The sequence below is a fragment of the Bos taurus genome, chromosome 18 (assembly GCF_002263795.3).
Source record: "Bos taurus isolate L1 Dominette 01449 registration number 42190680 breed Hereford chromosome 18, ARS-UCD2.0, whole genome shotgun sequence".
Classification (NCBI taxonomy): domain Eukaryota; kingdom Metazoa; phylum Chordata; class Mammalia; order Artiodactyla; family Bovidae; genus Bos; species Bos taurus.
In genome coordinates this window covers 34,272,577-34,290,654 of record NC_037345.1, presented here as the reverse complement: position 1 = coordinate 34,290,654, position 18,078 = coordinate 34,272,577, and the positions used below count along the sequence as shown (strand labels likewise).

Below are 18,078 nucleotides of genomic sequence, written 5' to 3'. Positions count from 1 at the left end.
TCTTGAAATGAAGCATTTCTGAACTGTGGCTTTAAGAGGTGCAACTTACATTTGGAATGGATGTATACTGTGGAAAAGGTAAGTCATCTTTATTCTGGAATATTTAACACAGAAATCTTCCAAACCCTGGTAACTTAGAAAAGTAGTTATTACAAGGAAAACAGGAAGAGATTCAACGGGGACAGGGCAAGAGTAGATGATACACTTAGGCAGAAAAAGAGTCCTCGTCTGCAGGAGATATTGAGATTAGCTGTCCTAGGTTAATGCTCCTCTCTGCTGGGTATTTAGCTGTTTCAGGGCAACAGACCACACCTCTGCTCCAGACAGATAGCCGGCCTCCTGGTAGTAATTTGAGTAAGTGTATATAAATGGCTTCAGATAAAAAATGATGTTCTAGGAAGGGCAGAGAATAATGGCTGGGGATGGGGTAGTGGGGAGGGAAGGATGCTTCTGCCCCAGAATATCAGTGATCCTTAATAGTGGTTTCAAGCCTTGTTTTTCTATTAAAAACCGAACATCAGTATGCCATGGAGTAGACTATAAATTTAATTACAAAAATGGAGGTTTCATAGAAATTTTGAGCCTGTTCTTACATATCACCACAAAAACCTGGGTTGCCTCACTGTGTGTGTCCTGTCACTGGAGCACTTGAGGGGACCAGTCAGAGGACACCTGCTCTATGGACTGTGTTAGGTACTACACCTCTGGGACAGTGACATGCATCACAGACCTGTTGTGCAGGCGACCAAGCCCTTTCCTAATCAGTGAAGACAGTGGCCATTGATAGAAGTATTGACAGGTTGCCTTCCCCCTTCCTTCACCCCCCGTAGATTAACTGGAATCTTCTGCCGTCTTGGTGTCCTTCACTTATGTTACAGGCATTATTCCCAGCTGTGCTCCGGCCTCGCTCCTGTCGGCCACTCTGCAGGGACCTCGCTCTGTTCGTTACCCTCCTTGGTCCCTGGCCAGGTTTCTTCAACTCAGTGCTGACCCTCTGCCCACAGCCGTCTCCTTCCCTGCTCAGTCTAACTATCCCCACCACTTTACTGTCACTGGTCCACACTGGGGGCCTCTATTAATACAGTGAATATATATATATATAAATTTTTTCTGGGCTTTCTCGCCTTACTTGTAACATTAGTCACCTCTCCTTTCTTCTCGAAATGCTCTCCTCTCTTGACTTCTGGGACACGGGTCTCGACTGGGTCCTCTCCTGTCCTTCTCTGCCTATTCGCTCCTTCCTTTCACACCAGACATTGATATTTCCCAGTCTTGCCTTCATCTTGCTCTACTCTCCCTAGGAGCCATTTTCCCATCATGAGGTGATAACTCCCCCAAAGTTGCAGCTCTAACTTCTCTCCTAAGCCTCAGACCTGAACATTTCCATCTGAATGTCCCATAAGGCACTAAAACCTTCTATTTCTCAAGCTAAACTCATTATCCACCTCTCCCCTCAAATAAACCTATTCTTCCTCCTAAACTTCCTGTCTTGTTACCCTCTTAAGACGGTTCTTTAAATGGCAGCTCTCCTTGATTTTTTTCTGTTACCCAATCCTATCAGTTTTCATCAACACTCTTTCTCTCCAGGTACAGTTTTAACCTTGATTTAGGCCTTTCTCATTTTCATGTCTGGATTATGATAACAGACTTTTAAGGGGTCTATGAGACTCACCTCTGGTTTTGTCCCTCTTCAGGCCATTATTGACATTGCTACCAGCGATCTCCTCAAATATAAGCTAATTGTGTCACTCTACTTAAAAATCTCCCAAAGCTTCCAGTGGCTTTTGGGTTAAAACCCAGGGCACTCGAATTCTTGCATGCTCTGACCTCCTGCTGCTGCTGCTGCTGCTAAGTTGCTTCAGTCGTGTCCGACTCTGTGCGACCCCATAGACGGCAGCCCATTCTCAAGCCTCTACTCTTGCCCCCTCTCTGCTTTGTGGCCACTCAGAACTCCTGCAGGTCCTTGAGGGCCCAGCTTTTTCTCCACCTAGAACCTCACAGACACATTGTTCCCTGTACTGGGAGAACGCTCAGCCCTGTTATCAGTCAGCTGACTACTTTTCATCCTCCAGGCCTCAACTCAGGTGTAGTTTTCCTCAGGCAAGCCTATTATGATTTGGTTTCCTTCTCCTCCTGGGAACCTCCACACCATCCAGGGAGCACCTATTAATATTATACTGAATTGCTCATCGGTCTTTCTTCCTGGCTATATGGAAAGTCTGTTGGGTGCAAGATTTGTGTTTTGTTTTCTCAAAGAGCCTAGAATAGAACCTGGGATTAGCAGATACTTAATATTTGCTGAATAAATGATTTCATGGGCTCAAGAGCAGAGAGGAGTCTGGGTTTCATGATGGAGTGATAACTGAGTTGGCCAGATAGCATCGTTTCTCAGAGTACAGAATCAGCCCAGGCTGAGTCTCAGAGATTTTTGGAGACTACTTTTCAGTATGCTGCACATAGTCCATGCTCCCTCTCTGTGTATTCTGTGAAATTTATTTTCCAAGTTTATTACTGGGACATGTAAGAAGCTCCCGAGGATTATTACAGTTTGGGGAAAAAAATAAATGCTAAAATGTGCTAGTTTTATTAACCTTGGAAAAGCAGAGTGTGAAGAGCACTATATAACTTTTAGGGTGTAAGATGAACAGGATGTGACCATGTTCATCATCTCTTTGGGATAATTTAGCTGAGTCCTTTCTGCCACTAAATGATGTTACAGGACCACCTAAGGAAGGCTTTGTCATCTCCTGTCCAGACCTTACTGCAGTCAGGTCCAGCTCCACAGTGGAGAGATGCCTCAGAGATCCTATCCTTCCCCCAGCTCTCCACTTTGGGGACTTTCTCAGCTTGTGATTAGCCTGAAATGCTTATCATTGGCTTTCAAAAGTGGTTCCAGAAGGTGCCACCTTAAGGCATGTTTATGGTTTGAGAATAGCTCTAAAGTCCTCTCTTCCTTAATACGGGTTGAAGTGAAGTGTTAGTTGCTCAGTGTCCAGTTCCCGGCGACCCCATGGACTATAGCCCACCAGGCTCCTCTGTCCATGGGGTTTTCCAGGCAAGCATACTGGAGTGGGTTGCCATTTCCTACTCCAGGGGATCTTCCTCTGACCCAGGGATTGAAGCCGAGGCTCTTGGGTCACCTGCATTGCAGGAGGATTCTTTACCTGCTGAGCCACCAGGCAAGTCCTCTAATACAGGGTTATCAGCTTGGATACGAGTGCTCTGGAACTCAAAAGGATGAGACCAGTGCAGCTACCTGTCTGGCCAAAGGGTGGAAAGCCAGCACGGGTCTCAGAAAGGAGACCTAAGGACACAAGATTCTGGGGCTAAGACTTGAAAGAGGAGTGTGAAGTTGCTCCGGTTTTCCTAGAACCAGCTTATGGTCCAGGCTGACAGGCCAAGAATCTTAGCTAATATCTTCAATTGCCTATTTCAAGAGTTTCTGGACCATTTGGGCACTCCACTGGGCAGCTGTTCCTAAAGCTGTGAGTATGACAGGTAAAGTCCCTATGCTACTGAATAAGGTTCTACAAGATGAGTTAAAAATTATTTATCATCAATAATGACAGACATTTTAAAGTAAGATAACATTGTGCTTTATTCAGCCTCTAAATTATTTTGATTTTCCATTTAGTGATCAGGGATATGTAAGATGTAGATACTTGTGTATCTGGCTCCGTCTCTGTTCCCTAATTTTGAGGTCATATCAACATGAACTTCAAAGGGAGGTAAAGATTAAGAATGCGCTATGATTTTATTTGACCATGATCTTAAATTTAAATTTATTTTGATGATCTACCCCTAAGTGAATTGCCCTAACAGAAACATCAGCCGTTATCTACCAATAGATGGAGCTCCGAGGAGAATCCATGCTCAGCGGTTGCTCTGGTTCGCTGAGGATCTCCCCAGAGCACATTAGCAGTGGATAGAGATCCTCCTTCCTAAGCCTGTTAGAGATTCCTTAAAGGTTTACGAAAAACAACAGAGTTTATTAAAATGTCTCTCTATGGCAGGAAAAAGTAGTTAACAACGAAACTGAACACTTACAAGTAAAGGCCAAAATAAACAGCTAATTAATCGATCAAGTCTGAGTATATATAAAAGTATGAAAAAGAAAGTAGAAGCGACTTCAAATCCAGTGACGACAATGTACGGCTCTGGCGCTTGTGCTAGGATGAAAAGGGTCATAGATGTCGCAGCTAGTGCCTAGAGGGGAAAAAAACACGACCTCTTCAGTGATGATTGAACAAGTTTAAGCTGTAAAAATGATCGATTCTAAAATGTCAAAATAAACGGGTTTCTTCTTTATACACACACACATCTAAACGAGGCAGACTGAAATGTACGGGTGTCGACTTCTCTTCTCATTTTAAGAGAACTAGGTATCCCTTCCTGTTTTGTTTAATTAATTTCTCCACTTGTATGCCTAATGCCATCACTTCCCACAGCCATGCCCTTGATCTTTTCCCACTAAGTAGCTCGGTTTCCCTCTCACACCTTCACTCTCTCCTCCTGCCCTAGCTCCTTTCCTCATCATCTTATCAACATATCTAAGTTATCTTCTCTCTCTCTTTTTAAACAATATTTATTTATTTATTTGGCTGTGCTGAGTCTTACTCGCTGCATGTGGGATCTAGTTCCCTGCCCAGGGAATGAAACCGGGTCACCTGCATTAGGAGCATGGAGCCTTAGCCACTGGACTGCCAGGGAAGTCTCTAAGTTATCTTCTCTTAAAACATACACACCCCTTCCTTTCATCTGCTCCCCACAGAAATTCCCATTTTTCTACTTCTCCCTATAATGCTTCTCAAAAAAAGCCTGTGTACTGGCTGTTATAATTCCTTATCCTCTTCATCACTCCTTAACTTGTAACAAAAATCTGGACTCTACCGTCAAATTTAAACTTAGAATGTTGCTATGAAAAACACTGGGGGTGCTTCTCTGGTGGCTAAGTGGTGAAGAATCCATCTACCAATGCAGAAGATACAGGTTTGATCCCTGGTCTGGGAGGATCCCACATGCTACGGAGCAACTAAGCCTGAGCACCACAACTATTGAGCCTGTGCTCTAGAGCCCGGGAGCCACAGCTGCTGAGCCCACGTGCTATAACTTCTGAAGCCCACGAGCTCTAGAGCCCGTGCCCTGCAACAGGAGAAGCCGCCACAGTGAGAAGCCTGTGCACTGCACCTAGAGAGTAGTCCCTGCTTGCCGAAACTAGAGAAAAGCTCATGTGGCGACGAACACCCAGCACAGTCAAAAATAAAAATGATTTTTTTTTAAAGAAAAATACTGGGAAGGAAAGTTTAAAACAAAGTGTCAGAGAAAAACAATTCTCTGAAGAACCCTTTGGAGAAGAAAAGGGAAAAAAAAATCTGATACATCACTTTTTAACGTATTTTCTCTTATCTAAACATAATGCAATCAGAATGAACAAAAACGTAAGTGAAAAAAACCCAAGATAATTAATCTAATTTCCTCATTTCCAAACGAAGATATAGAAAAGAGAAATGATAAGTGACTTAAAGGAAAAAATAAGCTGGTCAGTCCCTGAGAGTCTGTTGATGTTGTGATGTTCTTACAGGAGATACAGCTTTATCCGAAGTCTCTGTGTACTTGGAAAATGATTTTGGCAGGAGTCTTTGCTGACTAGACTTTTATGATCAATCTGTCAGCATCCACATTCTCTTTTTAACCTTGGATCTGTGTAGGCTACTTATTTATAATTCTATCAGTTACTTTGTTAGTGTAAAAGTAGCTTACTTTGAAACTTCTAAATTGGTCAGTTTTTTTTACAGTAAATGTAACTAGTTACTAAATAATGTGTTCTTTATAATTAATATAATTACTATCAGCAACATATCTCAAATCACTTCATTTACTCTACTGAACCAAATAAGGTCTTGAGTTCATGGGTTATGAAATCAAGGGTCACTTTTTCAGTCCGCATCATCTGTAACCTCAGAATTGGGCACATTTCCCATGATTTCAATCACCCTGGGTTCTCCCCCAATTCATACTTACAGCTCTTATAATTTTCCTGTCTCCTGGCCTTCGTTTTCAGTTAATTTTTCAACATTTCACTAATATCTCAAACATTTCATCTCTCTATGTAGACTGCTTTTGCCAAGATCATCAATGATTTCAAAATTACTAAATTTAACAAACATTTTTCAATCCTTATGTTACTGGACCCCCATGACTTACTTGCTATTGGCTTTTTCCTACTTTTCTACTCCTTGACTCCCATGTCACCTCTTTGAGTTCTTATTCCTCTGAAACTATTCAGCCTTGGTGGGCTTTCCTTTTACGCATCACTTTAAAATCCTGACATTTGTTTAGATTCTATCCACAACCCGCTCAACAAATCTGAGTCTCTATCCCAGGTGTATCTTCAACATCTCACACATAAACAGCCATTTAGAACATCTGAATAACCTACAGGAATCTTCAGTTCCCCGTGGGCAAAACTGATGTCACCTTGTCCCTTGCTCCTGTATTCACTATCTTAATTGGTGATGCGACCAGCTATCTTTTCACCTGCCCTGGAAACCTAAGATCACTGCTCCAACTCACTGCCCACAACAGACCAGTCATCAGGTCCTGCTGACTTAATGCCTAAACATTTTGGGAATCCACTTAGTCACTCCAATTACTGCTCTTCAGTATCTTTTCCTTGAACTAACCTGACAAAGGTACTACAGTGAAATTTCTAAAATGAAGATCTGTGCAACGCTCCACCTGTTTAAAACCCTTCCGTGGCTCCCCATGGTTTTCAGAATAGAGCCTCCCTTCACCATGGGGTCCAAATCTTCCATGACTCAGCTCCTGTCTACTTTAGCAAAGAGCTGTTAACAATTTATCTACAGGATAATTCCAGTGTTCAATTCTCAGTCCTCATCTTATTTGAACTGTCATCAGTATTTGTCACAGTTGATCATTCTCTTGAGAATTTTCTTCATTTGGCTTCTAGGACACCGTACTCTTGGTTCCTCTCACTTCCCTAATTGCTCTCTCTCTCATTCTTCTTTGGTTTTCTCTGGTAGCTCAGATAGTAAAGAATCTGCCTGCAATGCAGGAGACCTGGGTTTGATCCCCAGGTTGGGAAAATCACCTGGGAAGGGAATGGCTTCCCACTCCAGTATTCTGGTCTGGAGAGTTCTATGGACAGAGGAGCCTGGCAGGCTACAGTCCATGGGGTCACAAAGAATCGGACATGATTCAGCAACTTTCACTTTCATTCTTCTTTGCTGGTTCTTCCTTCTCTCCCCAACCTCTTAATGTTAAAGTGTTCCAGGGCTCAATCCATGGTCCTCTTCTCCACTCTATGTACAATCACCTCCTGATGATCTCATCAATCTTGTGATTTTAAATACCTCTATTTCTGCAGTGGCTTCCTGGTGGCTCAGTGATAAAGAATATGCCTGCAATGCAGGAGTTGCAGGAGATTTGGGTTCGATCCCTGAGTCGGGAAGATCCCATGGAGGAAAACACGGCTACCCACTCTAATATTCGTGCCTGGAGAATCCCATGGACGGAGGAGCCTGGTGGGCTACAGTCCATAGGGTTGCACAGAGTCGGACATGACTGAAGGGACTTAGCACACATTTCTGCAGTGCCAATCTCTCCTACAATCCAAATGCCTATTCAGTATTTCCACTTGAATGTCTAATAGACATCTCTAACAGTGAAATCCAAAGTTGAGCTTCTGTTTTTCTGGCTACATCTGCTTTACAGACCACAGGCTTTCAGTGGATGGCAGTTCCATTCTTCCAGCTGCTTAGGCCAAAAACTTTGGTGGGATCTCGGACTCCTCTCTCTTTTTCATACCACACCTGGTTCATCAGCAAATCTTGTTGGGGCTACTTTCAACATATATCCCAAATGTGACCATTTCTTATAACCTAGTCTGCTAGAGGCCTGGTCTGAGCCACAGTCATCTCTTGCCCAGATTACTGCAATAGCTCTAACTGATCATCTTTTTTTCTACCCTTGCCTCTGCAGGAATCCTCCCGTCCCCCAAACCCCCAGCCCCCAGTCTACTGTCACCATAGCAGCTGGTGCACTTTTTAAAATGTTAGTCAGATCATAAAAAACTTTATTCAAAACCTTCATCTCCCACTGTCCCCATGTCACTCCACCCCCACTCCACTGGTTTTCTCGCTTCTCCTTGAACACTTCAGGTACATTCCTGCCGTAGGGCCGTTGTACTAGGCGTTCCTTTGCCTAAAACACATCTTCCTTCATCTTGGGTTGGCCAAAAATTTGTTTGGGGTTTTCTGTAACATCTTATGGAAAAAAATGAGCAATCTTTTTGGCTAACCCAATGTATTCATAGTTAACTCTCTCATCTCACTTAACGCTTCACTCAGAAGTCATCTCAACAGGGCCTAATCTGACCATTCTAGTCTTGCAACCTGCAACCGTCCTCTCCAACACTTCCTTCTCTTGCACTCTCTTACCTGGCTTTAGTTTTCCCTTGTTCCATAGCACCTACCCCCTTCTAGAATAGTACACCATTTATTTATTTTTTCTGTTTGTTGCTTTTTTTCCCTCCCTCCCACCCCAATACATAAACTCCATGAGTACAAGGATCTTTGCTTTGTTCCCTGATACTTCCCAAGAGCCAGAAACAGTGCCTCGCACATGGCAGGCTTTCAATAAATATTGTTGAATGGAAAAAAATAAGGCAGCACTCAACTTGTTATGGATTCTTATAAATCATGCTTTTTTTTTTTTTTGCCTCCAAGCCTTTACTCAGGTGACTGTCCCTTAAACCCTACCCATGTCCCCCTAGGAAGCTTCCTGATACCTCCTTGATTAAATGCCTCATTCTGTGCCCTAATTTCATCTTATCAAACCAAAACTATCTGCTTGTGTGTCTGACTCTGTCTAAACTGAAGGACCCCACGAGTCAGGGACTTTTGTCTTGGATGTCTGTTGTTTCAAGTCCTAACTCAGGGCTGAGAAGACAGGAAATATTCAAAATGTTTGTGGAGGAAATTCGTATGTCAAAAATCAAAACTTTCTCACAAAATTCTGTTTCTCCTCCAGTGTTCCAGAGCTTTCAGAACCCCAGAACTTCCAGTCACTTCTTTCCTGATTATTTACTCCCAACCCAAAGGAATTTCTCTGTTCTTTGAAGTGAAAGTGTGTTAGTCACCCAGTCATGTCTGACTCTTTTCAACCCTGTGGATTGTAGCCAGGTTCCTCTGTCTGTGGAATTCTCCAGGCAAGAATACTGGAGTAGGTTGCCATTTCCTTTACCAGGGGATCTTCCTTACCCAGGGATCGAACCCAGGTCTCCTGCACTGCAGGCAGATTCTTTTCGAGGGGTTCTGAGCCACCAGGGAAGCCCTTTGAACTCGAGTAGTTTTCTAAACCTCCCTTCGGCCTTCTGACTTGCAGTATGTTATATTTTTCAGAATCACAGACTTTGGTGCAGAAGGGCTGTGCATGCAGTTTGTCCTGCCCACTCACCTGGAGTTTGAGCTGCCATTACAACAGGCTCACCAGGTACTTGCCTGCACCTGGTACCTCTTCTGTCTGGGAATGTACTGCCTTCCCAAGTGGCCACTTATTTTGGCACTTTCCCAATAGAAAACTCTTTCTCTTATTAAGCAGGGCTGTTTCCTTGTAAGTTTTAACTTTCTATCCCCTCTTCTTATAGGTCACCTCTTTAAAATTTAAGAATTATTTTTTTTCCTTCCCCTTTTCTTAAAATTCTTCAACATACTCTCCTATGATAATTTCCACTTCTCTAACTAGCCAGGTCACCATCCTCCAAATAACAGTCCATTCTCTCCCAAACCTCTATCCATAACTGGCTGCAATGTCTTGGAAGGTCTGACACCCCAGAAATGCCCAGTTCCACTGTCCTTGCTCTGGGCTCTATCAGCCTTGAGCTCACTCAGATCAAAACTTGTGAGTTATACTGTAAAAAACACAAGCACATGAAGATTAAACAACGTTTCTAAATAACCAACAGGTTACTGAAGAAATCAAAAGGGAAATAAAAAAACTGCTAGAAACAAATGATAATGAAAATACAACAACTCAAAGCCTATGGGATGCAGTAAAAGCAGTTCTAAGAGGTAAGTTTATACCAATACAATCCTACCTCAAGAAACAAGGAAAACATTGAATAGGCAACCTAACTTTACACCTAAATCAACTGGAAAAAGAACAACAAAAAACCCTCAAAATTATTAGAAGGGAAGAAATCATAAAGATCAGAGCAGAAGTAAATGAAAAAAATGAAAGAAACAATGATAAAGATTAATAAAGCTAAAAGCTGGTTCTTTGAGAAGATAAACAAAATTGACAAACCTTTGGCAGACCCATCAAGAAAAAAAGAGAGAAGAATCAAATCAACAGAATTAGAAATGAAAAAGGAGAGGTTACAATAGGCAATGCAGAAATACAAAGGATTATAAGAGACTATTATGAACAATTATATGGCAATAAAATGGATAACCTGGAAGAAATGGACAGATTCTTAGAAAAGTTCAATCTTCCAAGACTGAACCAGGAAGAGATAGAAGTTATGAACAATCCAATTACAAGCAATGAAATTGAAGCTGTGATCAAAAATCTCCCCCAAAACAAAAGCCCAGTCCAGATGGCTTCACAGGAGAATTCTATCAAACATTTAGAGAAGCGCTAATGCCTATCCTTCTAAAACTCTTTCAAAAAATTGCAGAGGAAGGAATACTTCCAAACTCATTCTATGAGGCCACTATCACTCTGATACCAAAACCAGACAAAGACAACACAAAAAAAGAAAACTACAGGCCAATATCACTGATGAACACAGACGCAAAAATCCTCAACAAAATTTTAGCAAACAGAATTCAGCAGCACATCAGAAAGCTCATACACCATGATCAAGTTGAGTTTATTCCAGGAATGTAAGGATTCTTCAATATACGCAAATCAATCAATGTGATACACCATATTAACAAATTGAAAGAGAAAAACCACATGATAATCTCAATAGATGCAGAAAAAGCCTTTGACAAAATTCAGCACCCATTTATGATTAAAATTCTTCAAAAAATGGGCATAGAAGGAACCTGCCTCAACATAGTAAAGGCCATATATGATAAGCCTACAGCAAACATTATACTCAATGGTGAAAAACTGAAAGCATTCCCCCTAAGATCAGGAACAAGACAAGGGTGTCCACTTTCACCACTATTATTCAACATAGTTCTGGAAGTCCTAGCTACAGCAACCAGAGAAGAAAAAGAAATAAAAGGAATCCAGATCAGAAAAGAAGAAGTAAAGCTCCCACTATTTGCAGATGAACGATACTGTACATAGAAAACCCTAAAGATAGTGTCAGAAAATTACTAGAGCTAATCAGTGAATTTAGCAAAGTTGCAGGATACAAAATCAATACATAGAAATCACTTGCATTTCTATATAGTAACAATGAAAAATCTGAAAAAGAAATGAAAGAATCAATCCCATTCACCATTGCAACAAAAAGAATAAAATATCTAGGAATAAACTTACTTAAGGAGATTAAAGAACTCTGCACAGAAAATTATAAGACACTGATGAAAGAAATCAAAGATGACACAAACAGATGGAGAGATATTCCATGTTCCTGGGTAGGAGGAATCAATATTGTGAAAATGACTATACTACCAAATGCAATCTACAGATTCAATGAGATCCCTATCAAATTACCAATGGCATTTTTCACAGATCTAGAACAAAAAATTTCACAATTCGTACGGAAACACAAAAGACCCCAAATAGCCAAAGCAGTCTTGAAAAAGAAGAATGGAGCTAGAGGAATCAACCTTCCTAACTTCAGATTATACTACAAAGCTACAGTCATCAAGACAGTATGGTACTGGCACAAAAACAGAAATATAGACCAATGGAACAAGATAGAAAGCCAAAAAATAAACCCATGCACCTATGAGTACCTTATTTTTGACAAAAGAGGCAAGAATATACAATGGGGCAAAGACAGCCTCTTCAATAAATGTTGCTGGGAAAACTGGACAGCTACATGTAAAAGAATGAAATTAGAACACTTCTTAACACCATACACAAAGATAAACTCAAAATGGATTAAAGTCCTAAATGTAAGACCAGAAACTATACAACTCTTAGAGGAAAACATAGGCAGAACACTCGATGACATAAATCAAAGCAAGATCCTCTATGACCCACCTCCTAGGTTAATGGAAATAAAAACAAAAGCAAACAAGTGGGACCTGAATAAACTTAAAAGCTTTTATACAGCAAAGAAAACTATGAGAAAGGCGAAAAGACAATCCTCAGAATGGGAGAAAATAATAGCAAATGAAACAACTGACAAAGGATTAATTTCCAAAATATACAAGCAGCTCATACAACTCAATACCAGAAAAACAACCCAATCAAAAAGTGGGGAAAAGACCTAAACAGACATTTCTCCAAAGAAGACATACAGCTGTCTAACAAACACATGAAAAGATGCTCATTGTTGTGCATTATTAGAGAAATGCCAATCAAAACTACAATGAGATATCACCTCACACCAGTCAGAACTGCCATCATAAAAAAATCTACAAACAATAAATTCTGGAGAGGGTGTGGAGAAAGGGAACACTTTTGCACTGTTGGTGGGAATTTAAATTGATACAGCCACTATGGAAGATGGTATGGAGATTCCTTAAAAAACTAGGAATAAAACCACCATATGACCCAGCAACCCCAATCCTAGGCATATATCCTGAGGAAACCAAAATTGAAAAAGACACATGTATCCCATTGTTCATTGCAGCACTATTTACAATAGCTAGAACATGGAAGCAACCTAGATGTCTATCGACAGATGAATGGATAAAGAAGTTGTGGTACATATGCCAATGGAATATTACTCAACCATAAAAAGGAACACATTTGAGTCAGTTCTAATGAGGTGGATGAATCCAGAGCCTATTATACAGAGGTAAGTCAGAAAGAGAAAGGAAATATCGTATTCTGACACATATATACAGAATCTAGAAAAATGGTACTGAAGAATTTATTTACAGGGCAGCAGTGGAGAAACAGACATAGAGAATAGACTTATGGACATGGGGAGAGGGGAGGAGAGGGTGAGATGTATGGAAAGAGTAGCATGGAAACTTACATTATCATATGTAAAGTACATAGCCAATGGGAATTTGCTGTATGGCTCAGGAAACTCAAACAGGGGCTCTGTATCCGTTTTAGAGGGGTGAGATGGGGATGGAGATGAGAGGGAGGTTCAAAAGGGAGGAAGGATGTATGTATACAGGCAGAAAGTGAAGAGGAACTAAAAAGCCTCTTGATGAAAGTGAAAGAGTGAAAAAGTTGGCTTAAAGCTCAACATTCAGAAAACGAAGATCATGGCATCTAGTCCCATCACTTCATGGGAAATAGATGGGGAAACAGTGGAAACAGTGTCAGACTTTATTTTTTGGGGCTCCAAAATCACTGCAGATGGTGACTGCAGCCATGAAATTAAAAGATGCTTACTCCCTGGAAGGAAAGTTATGACCAACCTAGACAGCATATTCAAAAGCAGAGATATTACTTTGCCAACAAAGGTCCATCTAGTCAAGGCTATGGTTTTTCCAGTGGTCGTGTATGGATGTGAGAGTTGGACTGTGAAGAAAGCTGAGAGCGGAAGAATTGATGCTTTTGAACTGTGGTGTTGGAGAATACTCTTGAGAGTCCCTTGGACTGCAAGGAGATCTAACCAGTCCATTCTAAAGGAGATCAGTCCTGGGTGTTCATTGGAAGGACCAATGCTAAAGCTGAAACTCCAATACTTTGGCCACCTCATGCGAAGAGTTGACTCATTGGAAAAGACCCTGATGCTGGGAGGGATTGGCGGCAGGAGGAGAAGGGGATGACAGAAGATGAGATGGCTGGAGGGCATCACCGACTCGATGAACATGAGTCATGAGTTTGAGTGAACTCTGGGAGTTGGTGATGGACAGGGAGGCCTGGCGTGCTGCAATTCATGGGGTCGCAGAGTCGGACACGACTGAGCGATTGAACTAAACTGAACTGAACTGATGACTGATTCATGTTGAGGTTTGACAGAAAACAACAAAATTCTGTAAAGCAATTATCCTTCAATTAAAAAATAAATTGATTAAAAAGCACAGTGAGATATCACTACACACCTATTAGTGTACTAAAAACATTTAGTTGTACCCTTTAAATCAGTAAGTTTTATCATATATGAAATGTCTCAATAAAGCTTGGGAAAAACAAAAACAAAAAACTTGTGAGTTATAGTAAGTAAACACAGCATTCTCCGAAACACCTCAGTGCATTTTTTTGTTTTTGGTTTTAATCTCATTGGCGTCTGAATGGTACAACTGCAGCAGCCTCACATGGTAACCTGGGTAACTGGTTTGGGGGTCCAAGTGTAGGCCATTCATGCAGGTGTGCAGAGCTTGCTTTATGAGTGGGTCTGTGAAGTGTCAGTCGCTTAGTTGTATTTAACTCTTTGAGACCCCATGGATTGTAGCCTGCCACAGTCCTCTGTCCATGGGATTCTCCAGGCAAGCATACTGGAGTGGGTAGTCTTGCCCTTCTCTAGGGGATCTTCCCGACCCAGGGATCGAGCCCGGGTCTTCTGCATTGCAGGCAGATCCTTTTCCGTCTGAGCTACCAGGAAAGATTCTCTGGAGAAGGGCATGGCAACCCACTTCCGGTATGCTTGCCTAGAGAATCCCATGGGCCGAGGAGCCTGGTGGGCTACAGTTCATGGGGTCTCAAAGAGTGGGACAGGACTGAGCGACTAACCCTTGCTACTACTACTGGGTACAGAAAGTCCCTGATGAAGACGACAGTTGTCCTATTTCTCTCCTTCTACCGTTCCCTTGTGGTTCAGCTGGTAAAGAATCCGCCTGCAATGTGGGAGACCTGGGTTCGATCCCTGGGTCGGAAAGATCCCCTGGAGAAGGGAAAGGCTACCCACTCCAGTATTCTGACCTGGAGAATTCCATGGACTATGCCGCCCATAGAGTCGCAAAGAGCAGGACACAACTGAGCGACTTTCACTTTCGCCCCCAGGGTGTAAGGCGAAATGCCTTCCCTTTAAGAAGGCCTTGATAGAAACAAAGTCGAGAGAGGAGAGAAGGGAGCAGAAGCTTCATACTCGGCAGCTTTATCTCCCAGCAGGGGAATGAGCTGGGACTTCGCCCCCCAGTCCTCCGGCCCAGCCCTCACCAATCGCAGCAGCTTCACGTGGCCTTTCACGCTTAAGCAGAAGGGGCGAGCCTTTGGTTTCGGTTTCAGGGTCTGCATTGCCCCTGCAGACCCAGCAGCAGCACTTTCCCGCGGGTCCCCCTATTCAGCGCACCTCTCTGCCAGGCCCTGCGCCAAGTCTGCAACGGCCACCCCGGCCACGTGCAGCGCTTCTAGGCTTCCCGCCCTGGCGCGTGCATGCACAAGTTACTGCAGCGACACTTGGGTGCACGCCAGGTCCCCCACTCCCTGCCACAGGCTCCCGTTCTGCGGAAAGCCGGAAAGCCGGGTTCAGTTCGCACTCTGCGTTTCCGCTAACCTACAGGGGAGCTACGAAGGCCAACTTCTCTCCACTCCCTACTTGTCTGTCCAGACGACCACATATTGATTGTACGTTTGATAAAAGATAAACAGCCATATTAAAATTTTTAAGATTTTATTTGAACAACAACAAAAATGATTCAAATAGGGCGGCGATCCAGTCTAACAGAAAGGCGCTCTGAAGAGGTGTATAAAATCAAAGACTTAAAGGCAGAAGGGAGCGGCAACAAGGAAATTGGTTATTGCAAGATTACTTTCCTAGGGGATGGCAGGTGGTTTATTAGGTTACCTAACTCAGAGGTTCCCAGCCTCTGGGATCTAATGCCTGATGGTTTAATCTGAGGTGAGGCAGATGTCATAATAATACAAATAAAGTGCACAATATTACAATAATACAAATAAAGTAAAAAATAAGTGTAACGCACTTCAATTATCCTGAAACCGTCTCCTTCCCTTCCTCCCCCGGGGCGGGGTGGGGGGGAGGTCTTCAACAAAACCGGTCCCAGGTGCCAAAAAAGGATGGGGACCGCAGATTTAACTAGTGCTGATCAGATGATGCCTGATTGACTGGAGAGCCAAAACTATAATTAAGTCTTGGTTGGTGAGTGGGGCTTAGCATAAGCGAGTCCTTTGGGTCCTGTTGTCTAGTTTTTTAATAGCTTCCAGAAGGATCTAGCATATTACAGTCCGGATCCTGGAAATGTCAAAGTTCAGAGAAAACAGCGCTGGCTGTGAAGCAAGATAGATGGGCTTGAATTTCAGCTCCACCCCTTAATGAATGCTTCGGTTTACTTTTTAAAAGTTACCTGTTTCCAAGGATCAGCTCGGCTGGGAGAATGGGAGTGACAGCACCCACCTATAGGCTTGTTGGGAAGAATAAATAACAGCGTGTGAGTTGTCACTGGTTCCTGGATACAACAGATGCTCAGTTAAGCAACCTCCAACAGTTAATTAGGGATTCCCTTGTGGCTCAGCTGTTAAGAATCCGCCTGCAATACGGGAGACCTGGGTTCGATTCCTGGGTTGGTAAGATCCCCTAAGAAGGGAAAAGCTACCCACTCATTATTCTGGCCTGGAGAATTTCATGTGTAGTCCATGGGTGGCAAAGAGTAGGACACGACTGAGCGACTTCTACTTTCAATAGTTAATTAACAAACCAGTCGCTGGTGTTATTGGCCACCCAAGCCCCGAATCTTGCCAAATCATGGGTTCATTCTGCCAGCCTCTGTTTGGCGGGGAGATTTCCAGGCTGCCAGGAGGGTGAAATGAGATGAGGTCTCTTTAAGAGTCGACGGGGCGGGGCGCGGCGGGGCAGGCTAGGGCTTCGGGCTGCGCGCGGAGCGGGCCCTGTCTCCCGGCTGCGCTCGCGCAGGCCCGCGCAGGAAGAATGGCTGGGCCTGTGGCATCCGGCAGCCGGGCTCTGCTGCTGCGGCCGCTGCGGAGCTGGGCTTTCCGGGTGCTGCGCCGCGATGGGCCCGGGAGCCCCGCTTCCTGCCCAGGGTCGCAAGGGGCGCAGCGTTGGGCGTGGCCTCGGGGTAACGCGTCGCTCAGTTTCCCTTGCAGGCATCCCGGATGCGGCTATCAGCCCCACTCCCCGCCCTTGGCTCGCGGAACCGGCGTGAACCCGAAACCCCTCCTTCCGGGCCCCGGGAGTTCCTTGGGCGGCCTGGGGAAGGGGCGGGGCGGTCGGTGGTAGGTGCCCCGGACCCTGGCCGGCAGTAGCGGGTGGCGCTTTGGGGCCCTGGGCCCGTCTCCTGTTCGGAGCTGCGGAACCCTCTAAAGAGTGGAAAGAACCTCCTCCCCGAGGGTTTCCGGTGCCATTCCTGGGTCCATTCTTTTGGCCTTGGGGGAGGTGCCAGCAAGCGGGGGATGGGGGAGTCGGTTAGGTTCAATGCCCTCCCTTTTCCATTGGGACTGGAGACCCTGCCCTTCAGAAATGAGAGCCCCCGTTGTAGCCAAGTTCTGGAGTTCAGTGGCACCTCAGAACCCGCCGTGGGCTGGGTGGGTCGCGATGTCAGCCCCAGGGCCTGCAGGAGAAACTTGAGTCCTGTGCCGAAGTCCATACCACCGACCTCTCCTACCCGGGAGCTTCGAGTGGAGGCCACTCTGCGTTTTAACTGGCTGGACACCCATCAGTGAGGGTCATAAATATAAAATGTGTAGAAAATGGAAAGCATAATATACTCGGTGAACAAAGCTGAGCACATTGGTGGCCTAGACATGCCAACAGCATCCGGGCGGCAGTTTTGGTTTCAAGGCATAGACACCAGTCTGCCTCCCTCCACTGAGGGAGTGTCCCAGGTGTTACTGGAAAACATTTCTAGGCCAGGGAGCAAGCATAACAATGACCGAAGAGTGAGCTATTTAAAATCGCGTTTAAAAATTGGTTTCCTTTCTTTTCTAGATAAAGATAGAGAAAATGAAAAAGAGAAAAAATCAGTGGTAAGTCTCTCTCTAACGTGCGCTCTCTCCAGTGTAGGATTATATATGTGTAGTACACACACCGGAGAAGTCAATGGCACCCCA

General features: G+C 43.8%; 2 protein-coding genes across 13 annotated transcripts in view; one reads left to right on the top strand and one right to left on the bottom strand.

Annotated features, from left to right (window-relative positions):
- Window positions 1–16,957, bottom strand: part of LOC112442293 (chemokine-like factor) — a 34,121-nt gene extending 17,164 nt beyond the window's left edge. The window contains exons 1-2 of one of the 4 annotated variants that reach the window (XM_024978973.2): window positions 15,214–16,957; window positions 4,048–4,206 (exon numbers count right to left, since the gene is read on the bottom strand). In XM_024978973.2, coding sequence (XP_024834741.1) covers window positions 4,048–4,206; window positions 15,214–15,291 — 237 coding nt within the window. In that variant the 5' untranslated portion in view covers window positions 15,292–16,957. The remainder of the gene's footprint in view (window positions 1–4,047; window positions 4,207–15,213) is intronic. The other 3 variants (XM_059877442.1, XM_059877441.1, XM_059877443.1) reach the window with 3 other exon arrangements.
- Window positions 16,889–18,078, top strand: part of TK2 (thymidine kinase 2) — a 75,244-nt gene continuing 74,054 nt past the window's right edge. For 7 of the 9 annotated variants that reach the window (XM_024978966.2, XM_015475812.3, XM_015475814.3 and 4 more), the window contains exon 1: window positions 17,275–17,994. In XM_024978966.2, coding sequence (XP_024834734.1) covers window positions 17,719–17,994 — 276 coding nt within the window. In that variant the 5' untranslated portion in view covers window positions 17,275–17,718. Of the gene's footprint in view, window positions 17,995–18,078 lie in introns of all 9 variants that reach the window. The other 2 variants (XM_005218824.5, XM_015475808.3) reach the window with 2 other exon arrangements.